At 34.5% G+C, this 23,336-nt stretch overlaps 1 protein-coding gene across 6 annotated transcripts in view; it reads right to left on the bottom strand.

The window, feature by feature from the left end:
* The window catches only part of SIK3 (SIK family kinase 3), a 273,189-nt gene that overhangs the window by 40,468 nt on the left and 209,385 nt on the right, over positions 1-23,336 (bottom strand). For all 6 annotated transcript variants that reach the window (XM_074304179.1, XM_074304181.1, XM_074304180.1 and 3 more), the window contains exons 5-6: positions 14,748-14,872; positions 14,121-14,244 (exon numbers count right to left, since the gene is read on the bottom strand). In XM_074304179.1, coding sequence (XP_074160280.1) covers positions 14,121-14,244; positions 14,748-14,872 — 249 coding nt within the window. The remainder of the gene's footprint in view (positions 1-14,120; positions 14,245-14,747; positions 14,873-23,336) is intronic.

Below are 23,336 nucleotides of genomic sequence, written 5' to 3'. Positions count from 1 at the left end.
ATTCTCTCTGACTAAAGATAAACCCTACAATCACCTATCTTAGAAGGTTTCTTAAAGGCACAAGACTGGACCAGATAACCTTGCTGTTCCCTATAGGAGTAAGAATTCATTGACTAGACTGTTATTCTGGAGCCTCACCGAAGGAATCTGTGAGCAACACTGCCATCTGATAAAATGTCTGCATGTGGTCACAGTATGACAGTTATCATGTGGTGAACTGAAACAACCTTTGGCAACGAAAAACATCTCTCCAAAAAACACCCCCTCCAATGCCATTCCCTTCACAGGAAACAGATTTGGAGAAAGACAAAAGGAAGAGAAACAAGATGAGAAAAAAGATTCTGGCAAAAGTAATGCAAAATCCATCTTGGTGCTTGTAAAAGAGAACTACCCTTTTAGGGGCAGCAGGTACAGATTCAATTCCATTAATTCAGCAAGCCTTTATTAAGCACTCACTGGATGCTAGGAACTCAGTTGAGAGACTTTGCTCCTGTGCTCTCTGCCTGTAAAGTCTCTCTCCGTTTGCTTCAGTTGCCTGTGCTTTCTTCTTACAGGGCTGTACCTAGTGTATGCATTGTAATTCCTTCCTAAGAACACCAAACTCCTTTATATGCTCTCCCCAAGTAGAGTCCTAACAAAGGGATGAAGTCATTATATAACGGTCATGCAGACCAGATTTGGAATTGGGGATGCATGTTTCCCAACGGGAAGATCCACAGATGCCCCATTCTTTGACACTAACTAGCAGTGTGACATCAGGCAAATCAACTAAACTTTCTGGTGTTCAGTTTCTGCATTGGTAAAATAAGGGTGCTGGGCTCTGTGACTGGAAAGGTCTCTTCTGGTTTCAAGAGCCCACAGAACAAAAATGTGGACTGGGTAAGCTGATGGTCACAGACAGCTGTGGGATGAGGTAAAAAGCCTTGCTCCAAGCTAAAAGTCACCCTAAGAAAACAAGCAGGATTCTGCTGGGCTGGCAAGTTAGCTGGGGAAAGAGACACATGGGGAAAAGACAAGATTGGCTTATGTAGTCTGATTATTGAAAAAGTAATGAAGGAAGTAATGAAAGACTGGAAACAGCAGGTTTTCCTCCTGAAAAAAAAAAAAAAAGGAAAAAGGGGTAGGGGAAATTTGGGAAATCCAACCACAAGGTTCCCAAAGCCTACTCCTATGATGGAGTGAGAGGCCAACTGTCCCTCAGCTCTCTTATGTGCTGCCAACTAATGGGACCTGGCACAGAAGCTATTTCTAGCCTTGTGGGCAGAGGGAGTGGCCTTGGAAGAAATAGAGTCATAGATTCTTTTAGGCCACATGAAACTACTCAGGGTTGAGGGAAGCACCAGGCATCTGTTTGTCAGGAGGAATGAAAGGGGAGGCAAGTAAGAGGTAATTACCCAGCAAATTCAAACTTCTTACTTGGAAGAGGGGTGAGGACGAGCTTTTTAAGAGCCGTTCTCAGTAACTACCAGATTTATTTTTAAAAAAATGATTCCAGAGAACTCAGCTCAAGACTTTTGCATTTATATTTTTTAATAAACTTCTTAGCAATGTGTTCTCTTCAAAGTAATTCAGACTTCAAAGAGGGCTCTCGTCTGAAGAAAACCAGAAGGAAACAGAAATAAAGTGGCTAATAAATCTCTAGAACAGCTGTTCCTATGGAAAATGGATTATTGTTTATAAAACAAAAAATAAGTCTAAATAGCATTAAAATTTTAAATGATGAGAACAAGGGTATTCAATAACTGACTACACCTCTAATCGCAATTCACTTAGTCTAAAGCAGTGGTCCTTAAACTTTTTAAATAGGGGGCCAGTTCATTGTCCCTCAGACTGTTGGAGACCATAGTAAAAACAAAACCTCACACTCTGTTTCCACCCCTCAGCCCATTTGCCATAACCGTGGGCCACATAAACGTCCTCAGCAGGCTGCATATGGCCCGCTGGCTGTAGTTTGAGAACCCCTGGTTTAAAGCCTAGGTCCTGCCAATGGAAAAAAAATAAGACAACATGATATGTTTGACAAATAAGAGAGACAAGTAAAACAAATTGTGGACGATGAATTCAGGATGGAAAAAGGTCCTAGTATGGAGTTTATGTGTCATAGTATAGTCATGTTTGATTTTTGTAGGTGTCCAGGTAAAATAAAAGAAAGATTATTTACAAGTCAAATTTTGTACCAAAAGCTTGAGTGATTGCCTGGATTCTTTAGTTTTATTAGCTAACACTTGGAACAATGGAAGCCACTGAGACCTGAACATTTTTATCATTCAAAAATTTAGGTAATAAAAATATTTCAGATTTGACAATTACATTAAAAACCGTCCAAGTCAAAAGCTGATTCATTATTTGAAGTAATATACAACAAAATTTCATTGCAACAGAAAAATTGGGATAGGACCTTATAATTTGTGTAAAGGAATTTGACCTTTATTTAATCTTAAAATGTACCAGTATGTTGGCAAGTGAAATGTGAGTACATTATTTATATGCACTCATGTCTCTGAATTAAGAACACATGTTTACTTTGTTTAGATGTCAGAATAGTGACCACATGGGAGAGGTTTGACTTTAACAGATGGCTGATGTTAGTAACTTATTTTATTGATTGCGTTCTAAGCATTCCACTGAAGTCCATTCCTGGCTCTCTCATCCCACCTCTCTATAGATACTGAGAAAGGTGACACTTCCTACCCTCTGACCAAATTTCTTTCCATATAATACTTAACTATGTTGGTCAAAGACTACATCCCTGTTTCCTTGTGATTTACTTTTTAATTCTTTCAGCAATGACTGCTTTACCAAAAGACAATTATGGAATATTTTTGACTGTAGCAGTATCAGGGCATTCTTTTTGTTATTTAGAGGGGAAAGAAACCTGCTTCTTTGAAAGTGGTTTTTGTATTTGGAGAAGATAGGCAACATTAAAGAAGAACTTGGATGCAAGTGGGTACTGGCACTGAATAAACTAAACACAAACACAAAACCCTAAAATGTAAAAACTCACCATTTTACACACACGCAGTCACCAATATTTTAGTATGCAAGTCACTGAAAGGTACATTTCTTTTTATTTGAAATTTTATTTATTTGAAAAATGAAACTTGTTCCTTTTAAATTTCTGTGTTTTCAATGAATTCCACTGTGTGATCTCCTAGCACAGTGAGAATTCTTAAGCCGAGAAGGCTAGAATTCCTATAGTCCTATAGTTTCCTATGGAAAGATACCTGCCATATTAGAACATAGTCATTTTAAAAGACTGATCACTCTACTCCTTCCTGATAATGAAAGCAAACAGCTTCATGTTCTTATTTGAAGATTTTTTCCCTTAGTTCAATTCAAGTTGCAGTAGTAGAGTAAAATCTAGGTTAAAGATTCAATCCAGAGAGTTCAATTAGGTATATAAAACTTCCTACCCAGTTCTACCTTCCTGCTATGGAAAAGAATACAATAATATCTGGGAAAAGACATCTTTTTCCTAATTGTTTCCTAAAACAGTCTCTACCTTTTCTGAGCTGAGAATGGCAGTGAGTTAAAAGACAGAATCAATGATATAGGATTTTCTCCACTTCCCTTCTCCTTTCCCTTATTATCTTTGTCAATTCTTATCAACTCTTCAATGAGACATTTCACTAAAAAAAACCCTAACAGGTAAGGGCTGACTTTTGAGGCTACACTCCCAGGAGTAGCTCTGTGGCCTGCTTTCCTTGTAATTCTTTTGTCCTAACAGGTTTCATTGGGCAATATTTATGGCCTATGACTCTTCTCCTAAGTGTAGGACCTAAAGAATAAAAGTCAAAAAAAGAACCGGTGTGAAAACTCTGAGTAGTGGACATCGAATGTCCTTTTTCTATTTTAGGATTCTATTTTAAAGTGGTGGTCTCCATTTCCTAAATAGATGAAAGGGGTGACAACTAGATTTTTCCCAGTTCTCTCTAAAGAAAGTGATTTTAGCCATGAAGAATGCTGTGGTTTCTAGTGAATGGGCAAATCAAAGCTGAGTTGTTTTTCTCTTAAGTGGAGGCTTTCTGGCAGTAGTACATTCTACATTGTGCATTCTCCAGAAGCATTATATAAGGCTATGTCTTGCCTTCCCAGTAATAAAATGCTTATGTAGCATTAGAATTAATTAAGTCACAATGAAGTCTAATCAATAAAGACTCAACAATATTATCCACAAGAGATCTCTATGCACTCTTAGACATTACAGTTTTTCACTGTAAATTAATTTTCCTTTAGCTAAATGGCTGCCTTCACTATATTTGCTTACAGGTGGTTCTCTGGGCAAAGAAACAAGCTAGGCTTTCAACAGCAGGCTTCTGATGGTTGCTTTCATGTATCATTAGTGAATTTAATGCTCAGAAATAAATATGCTCACATAAGAAACTGAGAAAGCTTCCTTGCTAATTGTGCAGCTGCATATCTGGTTATTCTAATGCTGAACTCATGCAGAAACTTAAGCTACTACTAAATTTTAATTTGTAATTCCCTAACAGATCTGGGCCCAGAGTGGTACTTTAAGGACTATAATACCCAAAAAAGAGAGAGATAGGAGAGAGAGAGAGAGAGAGAGAGAGAGAGAGAGAGAGAGAGAGAGAGAGAGAGAGAGAGAGAGAAATGAATGAAGAAAGGAGGGAGGGAAGGAAAGGAGGGAAGGAAAGAAAAAAGGAAGGAAGGAAGGGAAGGAGGGAGGGAGGGAGGAAGGAAGTAAAAAAGGAAGGAAGGAAGGAAAGAAGGGAGGGAGGAGGGAGGAAAATGAAATCATCACACTACTTTATTTGGAAACTCAAAGTCAAGTTTATACCCAAAAAAAAAACACCTTTCTGAATTCACTTACTTGGCCTTTTGGTATATATATATAAACCTAGACAAATTGGTCTTTAGTATGAAATCATATTAAATCATGAAAGCATTTACTATGGAATCATAACATTTACGTTTCTTTGGTATTACCTTTCCTCTGAATATCCCATCCCAGTTCACATCACAATTCTTTTTTTCTGTTGGATATTTCTACATCAAATTGTTTGTATATGTATGTATTCAATTTCTCTTTGGCCAATTAAAATAAAAGTAAAGTTTATCTGATGCCTAATAATACTCATATTATTGACAGACAGATAGGTGGTATTACCGAGAAGAAAAAAAAGCCTTGGACCTAAAGTCTAAATCTGGGTTCATAGACTGCCTCTGTTACAAACTCTTTTCAATTTCTTTGCAAATAAAATGAGCTTGAACTAATACTAGATGATTTTTAAGGTATTTTCCATCTTTCAGACTATGGATTAGTCAGTCAGTCAGTATGTATTCTTTCCTATGTGCCAGGCTGTGATAAAAACTGAGTAATTCAAGTGAAACCTAGCAAAATCTATTATAACAAACAACCTAGATTAATTATGTCAATTAAAAATAAAGTTTCTATTTGACAACATTTTGAGTTTGATGTAAGTATTCAAGAAGTGAAGGTTAATATAATAATTAATTTTCAATAAATATTTGAGCACCTATTATTAATAACTCACATTTACATAGTGATTTACAATTTGTTTCAGATTTCACAGGTTTAGGTGCTCTCTTCAATGTGCAGATTATAACCTATCCTTCCTTCCTTTTATATGTAACTCAACCATATTCTCTCAGAAATCTTCCAAAGAGAGTCAACTCAGCATACTGAAGATCTTCTTGATATTAAGTGAATACCAGTACATAGCTCTCTTCAACAATGAGATGATTCAAATCAGTTCCAATTGTTCAGTGATAAAGACGGCTATCTACAACCAGAGAGAGGACTGTGGGAACAGAATATGGCTTACAACATAGCATTTTTACTCTTTAAAAAACCAAAAGTGAATACTAGTAAGGGATATGTTTTTGTCCATCTGACAAATCTTGCTCTCATTACATAACCAAGTCAATTCCTTTCTTTATGATACATTTTGATATTAAACCTTTATAACACCTCTCTTATATAGTTCGCTATTGGTCAAGGAAAACAAATTCCTGAAGGTTTATGTCTAAAAAATATTTTATTATGCCCCTAAAATCCATCACCTTTCTGTCAGTAAATGAGTAGTATGCTTTATCACTGAAATTTTGAAATCATGATTAGTCATTGTGTTGAACAGAATTTTTAAGTCTTTCAAAGTTATTATTCTTTATAATGTTATTGCATAAATTGTTCTATTGCTCCTCTTCATTTCACTCTGCATCAATTCATGTAAGTGTTCCCAGAAGACATTGAAAATATCTCTTTTAGTCATGTCTTATAGCACAATAATATTCTATTACAATCATATACTATCATTTTTTGAGGTCTTGTCTGTTAGTTTGGAAAGTCCTTAATTTTGGGGCCCTATAAAGCTGAAGTTTCTTTTGCTTTTGACTGTTCTCTCCTTGATATTATTATCCTTTCTTTTAATATCCTACTCCAACTCCATCACACTTCTTTTTTTCTGCTGAGTATTTCTGTACCAAATTTTGTATGTGTGTGTATTCAATTTCCCTTTGCCCAATTCAAATAAAAGTAAAGTTCATCTTGTGCCTAATTCTTCTGACCCTTTCTCCTTTTGCATATTTTTCTTCTCTCACACACAAATTATAAGAAGTTGAATGCCCCTTTGTCTACTAGTGGATTTCTCTTTTTCTTCTTTTTCCCCCATTTCTTAAAACTATTATAACAGAACCAATCCGCGTCCCCCACCCCGCTTCTGTTTGTTTAATTCTTTCAGTATCTTTTATAAGGTATCAAAGTTTCTAAAGGACATTTATATTTTCTTCTTCATTAAGAATGTTAGGTATTAGCAGGATGAATACAGAGAGGGTTGGAGAAACATACATGAACTGATGCTAAGTGAAATGAGCAGAACCAGGAGATTATTATACACTTCAACAATACTCTATGAGGATGTATTCTGATGGACATGGCTCTCTTCAACAATGAGATGAACCAAATCAGTTCCAATTGATTTGTAATGAAGAGAACCCGATACACCCAGAGAAAGAACACTGGGAAATGACTATGAGCCACAACATAACATTTACACTCTTTCTGTTGTTTGCTTGCATTTTTGTTTTTTCTTTTCAAGTTATTTATACGTTCTTTCTAAATCCAATCTTATTTTTAAAAATAGGATTTATTTTATAACTTTCTATCCCACTCTTTTTTTTATTATAGCCTTTTATTTACAAGATATATGCATAGGTAATTTTTCAGCATTGACAATTGCAAAACCTTTTGTTCCAACTTGTCTCCTCCTTCCACCCACCCCTTCCCCCAGATGGCAGGTTGACCAATACATGTTAAATATATTAAAGTATAAGTTAAATACAATATATGTATACATGTCCAAACAGTTATTTTGCTGTACAAAAAGAATCAGACTTTTAAATAATGTACAATTAGCATGTGAAGAAAATAAAAAATACAGGCATACAAAAATAGAGGGATTGGGAATTCTATGTAGTGATTCATAGTCATCTCCCAGAATTCTTTTGCTGGGTGTAGCTGGTTCAGTTCATTACTGCTCTATTGGAACTGATTTGGTTCATCTCATTGTTGAAGATGACCTCTCGTCCATCAGAATTGATCATCATACAGTATTGTTGTTGAAATATATAATGATCTCCTGTCCTGCTCACTTCACTCAGCATCAGTCATGTAAGTCTCTCCAGGCCTTTCTGAAATCATCCTGTTGGTCATTTCTTACAGAACAATAATATTCCATAATATTCATATACCATAATTTATTCAGCCATTCTCCAATTGATGGGTATTCACTCAAGTTTCCAGTTTCTGGTCACTACAAAGAGGGCTGCCACAAACATTGTTGCATATACAGGTCCTTTTCCCTTCTTTAAGATTTCTTTGGGATATAAGCCCAGTAGAAACACTGCTGGATCAAAGGGTATGCAAAGTTTGATAACTCTTTGAGTATAATTCCAAATTGCTCTCCAGAATGGCTGGATGCATTCACAATTCCACCAACAATGTATCAGTATCCCTGTTTTCCCACATCCCCTCCTACGTTGTGCATTATCTTTCCCTGTCATTCTAGCCAACCTGACAGGTGTGTAGTGGTATCTCAGAGTTTCCTTAATTTGCATTTCTCTGATTAATAAAGACTTGGAGCATCTTTTCATATGGCTAGAAGTAGTTTTAATTTCTTCATCTAGAATTGTCTGTTCATATCTTTTGACCATTTATCAACTGGAGAATGGCTTGATTTCTTATAAATTAGAGTCAATTCTCTATATATTTTGGAAATGAGGCCTTTATCAGAACCTTTGACTGTAAAAATGTTTTCCCAGTTGATTGCTTCTCTTCTAATCTTGTCTGCATTCGTTTTGTTTGTACAAAAACTTTTCAATTTGATATAATTAAATTTTTCTATTTTGTGATCAGTAATGATCTCTAGTTCTTCTTCGGTCATAAATTCCTTCCTCCTCCACAGGTCTGAGAAATAAACTATCCTATGTTCTTCTAATTTATTTATAATTTCATTCTTTATGCCTAGGTCATGAACCCATTTTGACCTTATCTTGGTATACGGTGTTAAGTGTGAGTCAATGCCTAGTTTCTGCCATACTAATTTCCAATTTTCCCAGCACTTTTTGTCAAACAGTGAGTTCTTATCCCAAAAGCTGGGGTCTTTGGGTTTGGCAAACATTAGATTATTATTATTATTATTTTCTGAGGCTGGGGTTAAGTGACTTGCCCAGGGTCACACCGCTAGGAAGTGTTAAGTGTCTGAGACCAGATTTGAACTCGGGTCCTCCTGAATTTAGGGCTGGTGCTCTATCCACTGCACCACCTAGCTGCCCCCAAACATTAGATTATTAACGTAATTGGCTGTTTTGTTCTTTGAACCTAACCTATTCCACTGATTAACTAGTCTATTTCTTAGCCAATACCAAATGGTTTTGATAACCGCTGCTTTATAATATAATTTTAGATCTGGTACAGCTAGGCCACCTTCATTTGATTTTTTTTCACTAATTCCCTTGAAATTCTTGACCTTTTGTTTTTCCATATGAACTTTGTTATTTTTTTTTTAGGTCATTAAAATAGTTTTTTGGGAGTCTGATTGGTATAGCGCTAAATAAATAGATTAATTTAGGTAGTATTATCATCTTTATTATATTTGCTCGGCCAATCCAAGAGCATTTAATATTTTTCCAATCAGTTAGATCTGACTTTGTGTGGAAAGTGTTTTGTAGTTTTGCTCATATAGTTCCTGATTTTCCCTGATTCCTAAATATTTTATACTATCTTTAGTTACTTTAAATGGAATTTCTCTTTGTAACTCTAACTGTTGGATTTTGTTAGTGATATATAAGAATGCTGATGACTTATGTGGGTTTATTATATATCCTGCAACTTTGCTAAAGGTATGGATTATTTCTAATAGCTTTTTAGTAGAGTCTCTGGAGTTCTCTAAGTATACCATTATATCATCAGGAAAGAGTGATAATTTGGTTTCCTCATTACCTACTCTAATTCCTTTAATTCTTTTCTCAACTCTTATTGCCAAAGCTAGCAATTCTAATACAATATTAAATAGTAATGATCATAATGGGCAGCCTTGTTTCACTCCTGATCTTATTGGGAATGGTTCCAGTTTATCCCCATTACATATGATTCTTACTGATGGTTTTAAATAGATGCTACTGATTATTTTAAGGAAAAGTCCATTTATTCCTATACTCTCAAGCGTTTTTAATAGGAATGGATGTTGGATTTTATCAAATGCTTTTTCTGCATCTATTGAGATGATCATATGGTTTTTGTTAATTTGATTACTAAATCCGATCTTTCTTGTGCAACAAGATAACTGTATAAATATGTATACATATATTGTATTTAACATATATTTTAACATAAACATGTATGGAACTACTTGCCATCAAGGGGAAGGGTGGAGAAAAGGAGGGGAAAAGTTGAAACAGAAGTTTTTGTAAGAGTCAATGTTGAAAAATTACTCATGCATATGTTTTGCATATAAAAAGCTATTGACAACATGTTAGGTCTTTATCATCACATATAGTTCCTTCTAATTGCTCAAATAAATTTAACTTTCAAGGTTTCTCTTGGTTCATGTTTGTATTCTAAACTTCTTACTCAGATTTTTTTTTGTTGTTTTTTTTTTTAAATCAGGGAAGATGAAAAGCCTTGTGTTCCATAAAAGTTTAAATTTTTTCCTCTATAGAATTATATTTAGATTTGCAAAGTCATATTTGATTATAAGTCTAGACAGTACAATTTATATGTAATTTGAAAATCTGCCAATAGCCAAGCATTTATTAAATACCTGCCATGTGCCAGGTACTGTGCTAAGTACTAGGGATATAAATATGAAAAAAGAAAGACACACACTGCCTGCTCTCAAGGAGCTTATAATCTAAGTTCCAAAATTGAATAGCCAATCGAGAAATGAGCTGTCTGAGATGAACTTCCTCCTTAAATAAATGATCTAGAGTTTATGGGCCCCATTCTAATCAGTGAAATAAATCCTTGAGAATATTGCATTCTAAAATCTCTTCTTGTTTATAGTTGAAACTTTCAAATCCAATGTAATCCTGTTTGTAGTTCCTTGGTACTCAAAACTTCTTCTGGCTACTTGAAGTATTTTTTCTTTGACAAAGCTCAAGAGAATGGCTATGACATTCCTGAACTCTTCATTTTAGGTTTTTCTTAAACTGGTAGATTCTCTGGGTTTTTACTTCTTTCTTTGGTTGTAAGAGATTTGGGAAGATTTCACTTATGATTTCATAAAATATAGTACCCAGTTTTGTTTTTTTTTTTTAGTGGTTTTCGTAAGTTCCAAGGTTCTTGAGTTGGGGCCTCAAATTCAATCTCCTCATTTTAAAGGAAACTGTGACATAGACAGTAAACTCATCAAAGATCACATAGTTATTAAGTACCTACATTCATCATGATGCCCCTTCCTTGCCTGAGTTAAATCACACTTTTTCCCATCAATTTACCCCTCTCTCTCCTCCTCCCCCCTCCTCTTCCCCTTCTCCCTCTCCCTTTCTCCTTCCCTTCCCCCCCAAACACATACAATATGGAATATTACAGATTCAGTGTTATAGGAAGCTACAACTGAGAAATTTCCTTCTATGCAATTTTAAGTACTTAGACACTTGCCCAGAGTTATGCATCAAGCACATTTTGGAAGCCACAAATTAATGCTGGGACATCTTGGCTTAAATAACCACTTTCTTTCCACTTCTCCACAATACCCATTCTGACTCTTAAGAACTTAATATTCTATCTTACTTTCAAGTCAATTCATTTTTGGATATGCAATTTCTTCCTTTGACTACGGTGTCGTCTCCTTGAAGGTAAGAATTTTGTCCTATTCTGTCCTCCACCCCAAGTTCTCAGCTTAAGAGCTAGAAAGGCCTTAGAGAACCTCTAGCCCAACTTTTTCATTTTATAGATCAAGAAACTTCTCCAAGATCACATGAAGTGGTAGAACTAGGATTTGAACCCAAGTCTTCTAACTTCAAATTAAGACTTCTTTCCATTAAGGCTGTTGACTTGATTTTCTGATGTTAAGTTGTGGATGCTATAACAATAATCTCTTCTTCCTAAAACACTTTCCTCACAGTAACCCCATGAAGAAGGTTACATAATTATTATTAATCTATGTTTTACCAAATTGGAAACTGAGGCTCGGGCAAGTATTCAGAGCTAATAAATATCAAAACCAGATATCCTGACAAGAAGATTCCAGGAATAGAGAAAAAGATAAATCTATTTCAGATTTGTGACACTGACTCCCTATCTCAGATTTGTGACATTGATTCCTATCCCATCCCTCCCCCCCCAAAAAAAAAAAAACAACTAGTAAAGAACATAGTGAAAAAAGCTCTAGACTTCACAAATCAGCAAGACCTAATCTTACTTTTCATTTCATGGACATGGACATGCCACTTAACCTATAATAGCCTCAGCCGCCCCATTTGTAAAATGGAGATAAAAATATATGTAATATCTAATTCATGTGGCTCTTACATGGCTCAGATGAAATAATCTAAGTAAGAAATTTTGCAAGTTTTAAAGTACTTGTACATGTTTATTATTACATAGTCAGACTATGTTCAGCAATACCACAGAATTTTTTTTTAAAGTTTATTAGGATTTTGAAAAAACCTTCTAAATATCTTCTGTATCAAGTGAACTATCTGAACAATACTGGGTGCAATCCTACTCAGAAACAGGAGAATGTAGTAAATTAGTTTTGGGCCTTTAGGATTGCACATAGAGCATGGAGCATCTATAATGCTTCAATATAGTACTAAGGGAGACAAAGAACAAATAATCTAACCTTTTCATCTTTCATTAAATTATTCTTTTGATGTTTTTTGTATACATGCCTTGGAATTTGATTAATGACTTCAGACAGTATTGAACACATCTGTATTGCAGATAGCAGGTAAAAATCACTCTACTAACTTTCAAAAGTTTGCAACCTTTTCTGTAATCACTATGTAACTATTGAAGGTTTTGTTCCTACTAACTACCCGTGAATAACTCTTCTTTCATAATTCATGGTAGAACAAAAATATGAAAGAACCCATAATTTTTAGTCCACATTTTATTCATTAAGAAACTTGTTATGAAGAACATGGTTAGGAGCTGTCAAAAAAATCCACTAGCAAGCATAATGCTTGTGGTCAGATCAATGAATGGTTGGAAGTCAGAAGAGCGAGATGAGACAGCCTCTTCTGTAATACTCTAGAAGGGTTAGCTTGTCCAAAGTCTTTCACCTGAACAAGACATCTTTGACAAAAACAATGCTCATGATCAATGCAAACATTAACTTGCTCTAAGTGTAAGGAATGCAGTGTGTTAAGCTTGATTCATACTTAGGGAGGTCAATTGCCCAATTACTTAGTCATTTCATTAAGATAAAACTTTATGGGTGAGCCCTAGTGATGGATCAAACCAAAATGCTTTACTGGATACCCAAGGTTTCAGGGGGAGGAGCTGAAGGCACCTTTGACTTGTTATGAGTGAAGATCTACAGCAAGGATCACTATCAATTTTAGGGGGTCCCTGAACGTGGATGGGAAAACAATTACATCGTTATTTTAGCATAATTGGATTCTCTATAGTTCTATGTATCTTGTATTTTAAAAAGGTTTCTCTGAGCAGGGTTCTACAGTCTTCAGCAGAAGGCCAAAAGAGCCTCTGGCACAGAAACAATTTGGCAGCCTGGCTCAGAAGGCCGGACGGATTTCTCACACCACCCTGCTCTTTGGGCATCCTCTGTTTCTCCACAAAGCGCAGCAGAATGTAGACGTGCCAGGCACAACGGACCACAACAGGTACTGCGGGGTGTGGCACTTTTCCCTCTGTACTGTCAGTGTCTCGCAGGCAGTGAAGAGAGCAAAGAAGACCTGAAGAGATTTAGGCTCACACCCCTCTAAACTGTAAGACCCTGGACAAGTCACTCATCTATCCCCTCTCAGCTTCAGTTTCTTATTCTGCAAAATGGGGGCTTGTGAGGAGCAAATGTGTTGATCTATGTAAACTACTTTGCAAACCTTAAAGTACGGTACACACTGGCCCATTATGTGATTTTCTATTCTCTATTACACACTGCACATAAAACATGTAAATATTTACTAAATAAAAGAACAGAAGACAGAAGAATAAGAAAGCTTCTAGATGCCTAAGTGGGGAATGACCACAACAAAAGCAATTTTGCCTTCTCATTTTTATGTAAGATAAATGGCAAAATGCTTTAGATTCCAGGCACTGTTTTCAGACTTAACACCTTCTAAAAGTTCTTCACTATACTGCCCATTCATTTAATAATCTGCTTATTTATTTGTTCCTTTGAGTAGAGAGTGGGAAGATAAGAAATCCCACATTTCCACAGGAGTTTTAAGTAGAAAACTATTATGTAAAATTAGTTGTCACCCTCAGCTTCAATTCAAGCTTCAGTGAATAGCAGTTATTGAACTGAGTCACTATGAGTATGCAAAGAGTCATTGCTGGCAGCAAATAAGCCAGGAAAGTGGGATCTGAGGAAAGTTTCCTGTCCACTGTGCATTGCTAATCCTTGGTGCTAGTAAGTGACATCTGTGGTACATGCTATCAACTCCCTTACCTGTGGACATGAAAAATGGAATTCGGAACTTTCCACTCAGCACCCGGGCCCGAAGATTCTGCAGGGTGCTCCCATCAAATGGCAGGGCGCCACACACAAGCACATAGAGGACCACTCCAAGGCTCTGCATCCCAGAGAGCACACATATAATTAGCCCATCAGAAAAGAAACAAAATAGATCAATACATGAAGATAGCAGCCAATCATGTACATTAAAAAATGGAACTAATTTATTTTTCTTGGAGAAATAAACCTGTTGAAAATAAGTCTGTGTCAAGACAGAATTTTTAGAATATGTAACTCTCCTTTACTGGTGTATTTTCATTTCTATGTAATACCATCAATATTTCTCTAGCTGTTATCTTCTTCAAGTATAGAGTGTGGCAATAAAAGGAAGAATCCTTTGTTCTAGACAAAGCAGCCACTCAAAATAATTAGAACTTGTGGTATTTATGTAATTGCAAGGGAATTTCCATAGGGTAGTCTATCACATATAATGTCTATTAGGAGGTAAGCCCCATGGGGTGAAGATTTGAGCAAGATTCTGCTGCTTTATAAGCACAAAATTTGTAGGGTACTCTAAGGTACCCTCATCATTGAAGATAAGTATGCAAAATTTCAACTTACCCAAATATCCACTTTGGGCCCATCATATTCCTTTCCTTCAAAGAGCTCAGGGGCAGCATATGGGGGACTCCCACACCAAGTCTTCAGTAACTGCCCTGGGGTAAAGATGTTGCTGAACCCAAAATCTGGAAAATAATAGAGAGAAGTAACTACTATTAACTTAAGTTCTAGAAACAAACTCCAGTTTCTTTTGAAATTTGAAAGTCATCTGATAAAGATAAGCTCTGCAAAAATTTAAAGCAATCTCATTGTGATAGTCAGTCACTTAAACCAAAGGCTGAAAGATAAATGGAGAAATGCAAACCACAGGTTGTAGAATCAAAGCTATAACTATAGATGACATCCAGCTTAAACCCCTCATTTTAATAACAGAGGAAACTGAGGTCTTGAGAAGTTGTGACTTGTCAAAGATCATTCATCATTCATTCATTAACTGGTTGGTGGAAATAAGCATTTATTACATCCCTACTGTGTGTCAAATACTATGTTAAGTGAAGGAGTTAGAGACAACCTACCATTAGTCACAAAAAAAGGGATATAAATAAAAGAGTAATTTTAGGAGGGGAATCAGTAATGGGATTAAAGAATGAAGAAAGGACTCCTTTATGAAGAGGAACTAAGGAAGGAATACTTCCAAGGCATAGGAGACACAGTGTATAACAGCACACTTACAGGAAAAGAAATGTCATGTGAAAAACAGCATTAAAAGAGTAAGAAGAGGAGACCCAGTTTGAACCTGAAGCCTCTGATTCCAAATCCAACACACATTCCATGTGTCATGACCCCAAAGATTGTGTGAAAATGCTCATATCTACATCTACATAAGTGAATTCTATTAAGCATTCAAAGAATAATTAATTCCAATATTACACAAACTATTTTTTGTATTTCAATAGTAATTTCCTCCAAATATATGTAAAAAGAATTTTCGACATTCATTTTTGCAAAATTTTTGTGTTCCAAATTTTTTCTCCCTCCTTTCCTTAAATTTCCCCCTCCACAAAATAACAAGCAATTCAATGCAGGTTAAATACGTATAATCCATTTAAACATATTTTCATGTTTATCATACTGTGCAAGGAAAATCAGGCTAAAAGGAAAAAAGCCCACAGGAAAGAAAAAGCAAACAACAAAAAGGTAAAAATAGCGTCTTTCAATCCACATTCAGTTCCCTCTTGGATACAGATGGCATTTTCTATCCTATGTCTACTGGAATTGTCTTAGGTCACCACATTGCTGAGAAGAGCTAAATCTATCAGAGTTGATCATCACATAATCTTGCTGTTACATATAAACTATTTATAATACTAATGGAAGGCAGTATCCTGACAAACTAATCCTACAGTACAAATGTAATCTTGAAATCTAAGCCAAGATAACAAAGCAAAGAACATTACAAACTAATATTCCTAATGAACAATGATGCAAAGATTTAATATTAGTAAGTAGCCTATAAGATGTTAATTTTTTTTCAATAAATGAATAAATAATGTATTTATTAAACAAACATTTATAACTATGTGAAAATCACAGCACTAAGCACTGTGGATACAGATAGAGAAATCAGACTGTCCTGCTCCCCAGGAGCTCACATTCTAATTCAGAAGAAAACATGTAAGGAAAGATACAGTTCAAGTCAGATGGAAAAGTCCCATGTTCCCTAGGGCACACAAAATAGATAATGATAGTATCATTTCAACTGAAAAAAATCCTATCAGTTTTGAGTTTGCATCAATTGACAGTACCGAGGACTTTGGTGAAAAGCATTTCCTCATCTGGTTCTGGAATAGCTGGGGCTACAGCATCCACAGGAGTAGTTGCCCAGATGTATCCCCAAAGGGGCTGCTTCCTAGGATGACAGCTGTGAAGCAGCACCATTCCTTAAGGTCATTAAGGCAGCAGTGCTGGTGCTCTAACCTACCTGACACATGCTGGGGGAGAATGGCTTTGGGGCTGCCATTCATCCTGGGCTCTTATGCTCATCTGCACAAGATCTGGCAGTACCTCGATAGCAGTTATCACTGCTAATGATGAGAAAAGTGAACTTCTTCTCTGCAATGATTTCTCCCTTCAATGATGACTCGGAGGGAAAGGAAAGCTGGACTGGAAGCAAGTCTAGTGGTCTGGAAGACAATGCTATTGCAAGGCTCTTGGGTTAGCAGAGTCTAAGGAGAAATAGTGACACTGGTGGTAGTGATGGAGGCTTGTTTCTCCCACAGATTGATTGCTCTATTATTTTAGCATTATGACCAGGCTGAGCTCATGTCAGGAATGAAGGATTATTCAACATAAGGAAAATTATAAATATAATAAACCATGTTAATAATATAAGTGAAAAGATTTCAATACAATCTAAAAAGTTTTTGACAGAATATTATACCTACTTCTTTTAACAACTCTAGAAATCATGGGGAAAATACTTTTTCTTAATATAGTAAATTATATCTATCTAAATCCAAGAATAAACATTATATATAACAGAGAAAAATTAGAGACCTTTCCTATAAAATTGGAAGTAAAGCAAAGATGCCCATTATCATCATTACTGCTTAGCATAGTGTTAGAAATATAAGTTATAGTAATAATACAAAGAAAAAATTGAGGGAATAAGCATAGCCTTATGCTTATATAAGCATATAAACCATCAGCATACAAACTAGAAAGAGAAATTCCATTCAAAACAACTATCAAAGTTATATAATATTTGGAGTGCATATTCCAGTATTTGCCCAGGAGATATTTAAGTCTAACTATAAAAACAATTTTTGCAGAAATAAGACATAAATAATTGGAGGGAAAATTAATTGCTTATGATTAAGTTGAGTCAGTATAAGAAAGATGACAATATTACCTAAATTAATTATTTATTCAGTACAATCTAGTCCAATCTAACTATCAAATTATTTTATATAGCTAGAAAAACAATTAAATCCATATGAAAAAAGAGAGTCAAGAATTTCAAGAATAATGATTGGGGCGGGGAGGAGAAGAGTAGGAATGCTGGGAGTAGTGAGAGGGGAGTATCTATCAGTACCTGTTTTCAAACAGTACTCGTTACAATGATTTGTTACTTATTAAAAGAAAAAGGCTAATCAGTGCAACAAATTAGATATATAACACAGCAAAGTAAAAATTCCAATAATATGGCATTAGATAAATCCAAAGACCTCCGTTACTAGCAAACAGACTTATTACCTGACCAAAACTGGATAATAGTTGGGCAGAAATTAGATTTAGAACAGCACCTTACATCAAACAACAAAATAAACTCCAAACAGAAAACATAATCTAAATATAAAGAAATTAAAGGAGGAGGAAGAAATTACCATTTGGATTTATGGATGCATTCTTCAAATGGAGAAGAACAACAACACATAAATTAAAATAGGCAATTTTGGGACAGCTAGATGGCACAGTAGATAAAGCACCAGACCTAAAGTCAGGAGGATCTGAGTTCAAATCTGGCCTTAGATACTTAACACTTCCTAGCTGTGTGATCCTGGTCATGTCACTTAATCCCAATGGCCTCCAGGGAAAAAAAAAAAAAAAAGAATTAAAACTAGGCAATTTTGTTTAAATAAAACTTAAAAGGTTTTGCACAAATTGGATGAAGTAAAATTATAAGGGAAACAAATTACTGGGGGAAAATCCTTGCAGTGAGTTTCTAACATATATAAGAAAATGACCCCCCAAAAAATTAAAACTAAGGGCCCTTCTCAAATGGATAGAGGTTTTGACAAGGAGATATCAAAGTAAGAAACCCAAGCTACCAAAAGCCATGTTAAAAAAAATGCTCTAAATCACAAACATTTAAAGAATTGTAGATTGAAGTGATTTTGAAGTTCTACTTCAGAGTATCAGACCACCAAAGATGACAGAAGAGGGAAATAGCAATTTTTAAAGGAGTTATGAAGAAACACATACACTAGTACATTACTGGTGAAGCTACGAATTGGTGCAACAATTCTAGAAAGGAATTTGGACAATGCCACCAAAATTACTAAAATGTATATACCCTTTGACTCAGATATGGTGTTAAGTCTAAATCCGAAAGAAATAAAAGAAAGAAAAAAAGCATCTATATGTACAAATATATTTATAACTACTTTTTCATACTCCTAAACTGGAAACTGAAGAGATGCCCTATTGGAAATAAGCTTAACAAATTGTGGCACATGAATGTAAAGTAATATTCAGGGGAAATTTAAAAGTCCATTATGAACTGATAGAGCAAAATGGGCAAAATCAGAACAATTTATACAATGACAATAACATTACTGAGAAAAACACTTTTAAAGACTCTAGAAATCTAATCAATCACATAGTATAAGTCCAAAAGAATGAAAATAAAATGCAATACTTAATTCCTGCAGAGACTTGCTGACCTTACAATTTAAACACACACACACATACACACACACAATTTTTCAGACCATGTCAATGTGGGAATTTGGTTTGTTGGATAATTCAGCTATGTATTGAAGGCTAAGTTTTCTTTTTCTTCTTTTTAAAATTATATATTTGCTCAATGGGGGAGTAGAAAAGTACAAGAGAAAGATTATTTTAAAATATATTTAATATTTTATTTTTCTTCAATGACATGTAAAAAAACTTAACATTTGCTCTTAAAATTTTTGTTTCCAAATTCTTTCTTCTTCCCTACCCTACCTTCTCATAGAGAAGATAAACAATTTGCTATAGGTTATTCATGTGCAACTATGTAAAACATTTTTCCATGTCAGTCTTGAAAGAAAACAAAGACTTAAAATCCAAACAAGAAAAACAAAATTAAAAAGTATGCTTTGATTTGCATTCAGACTATATCAGATCCTTTTCTGGAAATGGGGAGCATTTTTTATTATAAGTCCTTTGAGATGTTCTTGGGTCATTATATTGCTAAGAAAAGCTAAGTCATTCACAATTTATCACTGCACAATATTGCTGTTCCTGTGTGTAATGTTTTCCTGGTTCTGCTCATTTCACTTTGTATCAGTTTGCATGAGTCTGAGAAAGCTTAATTTTTTTAAAGGAAAAAACACTTATAATAGCATAAACACATATTTCAATATTATTCATTGCTGTTCTGTTCTGAATAAAACTCAGGTACCAAAACTCACTGCCAAAGAGGAATAGTGAAAACATACTTAATCATCTTATTGCTTTAAAACATATATTTCTAATACTTTCTTAATGAGATAGCAATGCTACTATTTATTAAGTGATCAAGATTTAAATCATGGCACTGCTAAGACACAAAGTATAATGAAATAAAATTTAAGAAAAAAAAGACAAATAGTTTTAATTACATAAAATTTTAAAGTTTCATATCAACAAAAACTGATATAGTTAAAATTGTGATTGCCTGTTGACAAAAAGGGAAAATAATTGATGAATTAATAATTGATGAAAATATCCAACTTATCAAAAGCTAAATACATGTTCCAAATCACCAATTATTAGAAAAACTCATATTAAAACAATTCTGAGATTCTACTTCATTCCCATCAGATTGCTAAAGTTGATGACAAAGGGAAATGACAATGATTGGAGGACCTATGGTTAAGACAGCTATATTAGAACACTTTATGAAGTCCTGAATAGGTACAGTCATTCTGGAGATTTGGAATTACATAAAAAATGTCTCTTAACTATATATATATCTTATGACAGAATGATATAACTATACTCTAAGACCAATATGTAAAAAAAAATTATAACAGTTCTTTTTGTTGTAGCAAAAAAGCAAAAACAAAGGAGTTAATCATCATTTGGACAATAGCTGAACAAATCATGACATATAAATGTGATGTAAAATAGTTTAAACTTTAATAGCTTAAAATTGCTCTAAGATTTTTGGGATACTCTGTATTACTGCATCATAAGATAAAAAAGGTGGTTTCAAAGAAATCTGGGAGCATTTTATGAAGTAATGCAGAATTAAGTGAACAAAAACAGTAGACCAATTTATTTAATAATGATACCTATAAAGAAAAACAACTTTAAACCGCGTAAGAATCATGATCAGTTCAATGACCGAGCATGACTTTGGAGAGCTTGCTAGGGAAGCATGTCTAACTTCCTTTTGGGAAAAATATAACAGACTACAAATATGGAATGAGGTATATGTTGTTAAAAGTGATTAATTTACTTGCTGTCTAAGGGAAAAGGGTGAGGGAAAAAGAGGGTGAAAATTCTGGAACACAAAGTTTTGCAAAGGTGAATGCTGAAAACTATTTTTGCATGTATTAATTTGTGATAAAGAAGGGTTCTACAAGGAAGGAGAAGAAGGAAGAGGAAAGTCATCAGGAAATGGCATGCGCGCGCACGCACACACACATACACACACACACTTACTTCAATAAAATATTAATATTAGAAAAAGTCACAATAGATTATCTCCAATTTCTTTTCCAGGAGTTATTAAACTTGTAAGTCAGTGAAAACCTGTAGATATAGGTAGCCAATATTGAAGTAAATCACTTGTTAGAAGTTTTTCATGTAATTCATTGGAAACTTAGAGAAATTTGAGCTAGGTACCAAAAAATAGGTGTTAATGGTTTAAAGTCATATGGAAAAGAAGTTGCCCAAGGAATACTTCAGTGATCTGAGTTTAAACCTAAGCTGATTAACACTGTTAATGATCCACAAGGCTGACTTCCCAAACATCAAGGTATAGTCCTCATAACTGGTAGTCAGGATTTTCTGAATCTGTTTGGATAGTACACATTGTTTTGCAAAGTCCACACAGTGGTACCAAGGATTTGGGTTTTTTTAATTTTTTTTTGCAAAAAACTGTGATAGACTACACTAATTTAACACAAATACTTAAAAGATTTTCCTAATAAACAAGTGAAAAATATACAAGATTTTTCTTGTCAAATGTTATCAGCAGAAAAATCTATCCATTACTACTTGTTTTTCTTTAATCAAGAAAGAATTTCAATTATATAAGGTTTTCTTGTCCAGTAAGTCCTTGTTACATAATTTTTCCTATCACAACCTCTACATAAAATTTCTTTTGGAAATTTATTGTAATTTGTTAGGTTTGTTTTGGTCTGCTTCAAAAATTTCCTAATAACTTGCAATTATGCCTCTTTTGAATCAAAATCAATTTTGTGATATTCTTCCCTTCTGAATCCTCCCTTATGATAAAGTAACATTTGAGTAAAACTTAATTCATAAAGCAATTGTGTATGACAGCACATCCATAAATTTTTACACTCTATCTCTACCAGAGTTAAAGTTCCCCCTCTCTTTTCTCTGAGATCAAGATTTGTCTCTACAATTAATCTAAGTCTGGCAGTAATTTAGTGCTGGTTTCTGTTTATAATATTATAGTCTTTTTTTTTTTCTGAGGCAATTGGAATTAAGTGACTTGCCTAGAGTCATGTGGCCAGGAAATGTTAAGTGTCTGAGATCATATTTGAACTCAGGTCTTCCTGACTTCAGGGCTGGTGCTCTATCTACTATACCACCTAGCTGCCCCGTATTATAGTCATTTTATATATTGTTTTCTTGGTTCTATTTTCTTTTTTGCATCTGTTTACACAAACATTTCTCTGAATTTCTCAATAAGCATTTCTTATGGTATAATATTCCATCATGGAGCTTTGCATAAATAAACCTTAGTAGCTTTTCTTGAATAATCACAAAGATAACATATAACATAAACACATACCTACAATAGTAATTTCAATACAAGCCAAAAATTTAGGAAATAAAACAATTCTAATTTAGATAAGAAGTTATATTTTAATTTTAAGCAAATTAACTTGTAGTTTAATAATAATAATAATAATAATAATAGCTACATAGCCCCTGCTATGTGCCAGGCATTGTACTAATCTCATTTGATCCTCATAAAAATCCTGGAGTTAGGTATTGCGATCATTCCTATTTTACAGATAAGGAAACTGAGGCAATGTGACTTGTCATAGTTACATCACTAGAAAGTGTCTTGAAATCAGGTCTTCCCAACTCCTGGCCTGGCATTCTTTCCATTGTACCACCTAATTTCAAAGTGAAGCAGTGAACACCAATGAAAAAAATAGTTAACAATTAACTTGGAGTCTGACAAAGAATTTATATTAGCAGCACCTCCAATCTAAAGAATTCATCTTGAATGAGTAGTAAAAAATGAACAGTAGACTGGTTTCTGAGACTTCTTGGGAACAAAAAAAATCCATTTATCACTTAAACAACAAGCACTTATTAAGTGATATGGCAGGTGGTAGGGAAACAAAGATAAAAGTAAAAAAAATTCCTGACATAGAGGAACCTATATTTATATTTGTATGTATAAGATGTCTACATTTCCTATTTATAATTTTAATTATTTTACAGTAAGAATAAAGACTTATGATCTAAAGACATGGGACAATCCATCTAGAAAATGAAAGGAAGGAAGAGATGAGGAATTCATTAAAATGTATACTCTTCCTCAGACAAGAGAGTAGTGTTATGTATTTTCTTTATGGAGCTTAGGGTTTATTTATTTTCTTCCTCACAAGAAGCTCTTAACACAATTCGTTAGATTTTTTTTCTAACTGTCAACATTTTGGTTGGTTAGGACTAGATTACAGGATGAAA

This window comes from Sminthopsis crassicaudata, chromosome 3 (genome assembly GCF_048593235.1).
Source record: "Sminthopsis crassicaudata isolate SCR6 chromosome 3, ASM4859323v1, whole genome shotgun sequence".
NCBI lineage: Eukaryota > Metazoa > Chordata > Mammalia > Dasyuromorphia > Dasyuridae > Sminthopsis > Sminthopsis crassicaudata.
The sequence above is the reverse complement of the archived record's forward strand: the minus strand, read 5'-3'. Positions and strand labels throughout refer to the sequence as shown.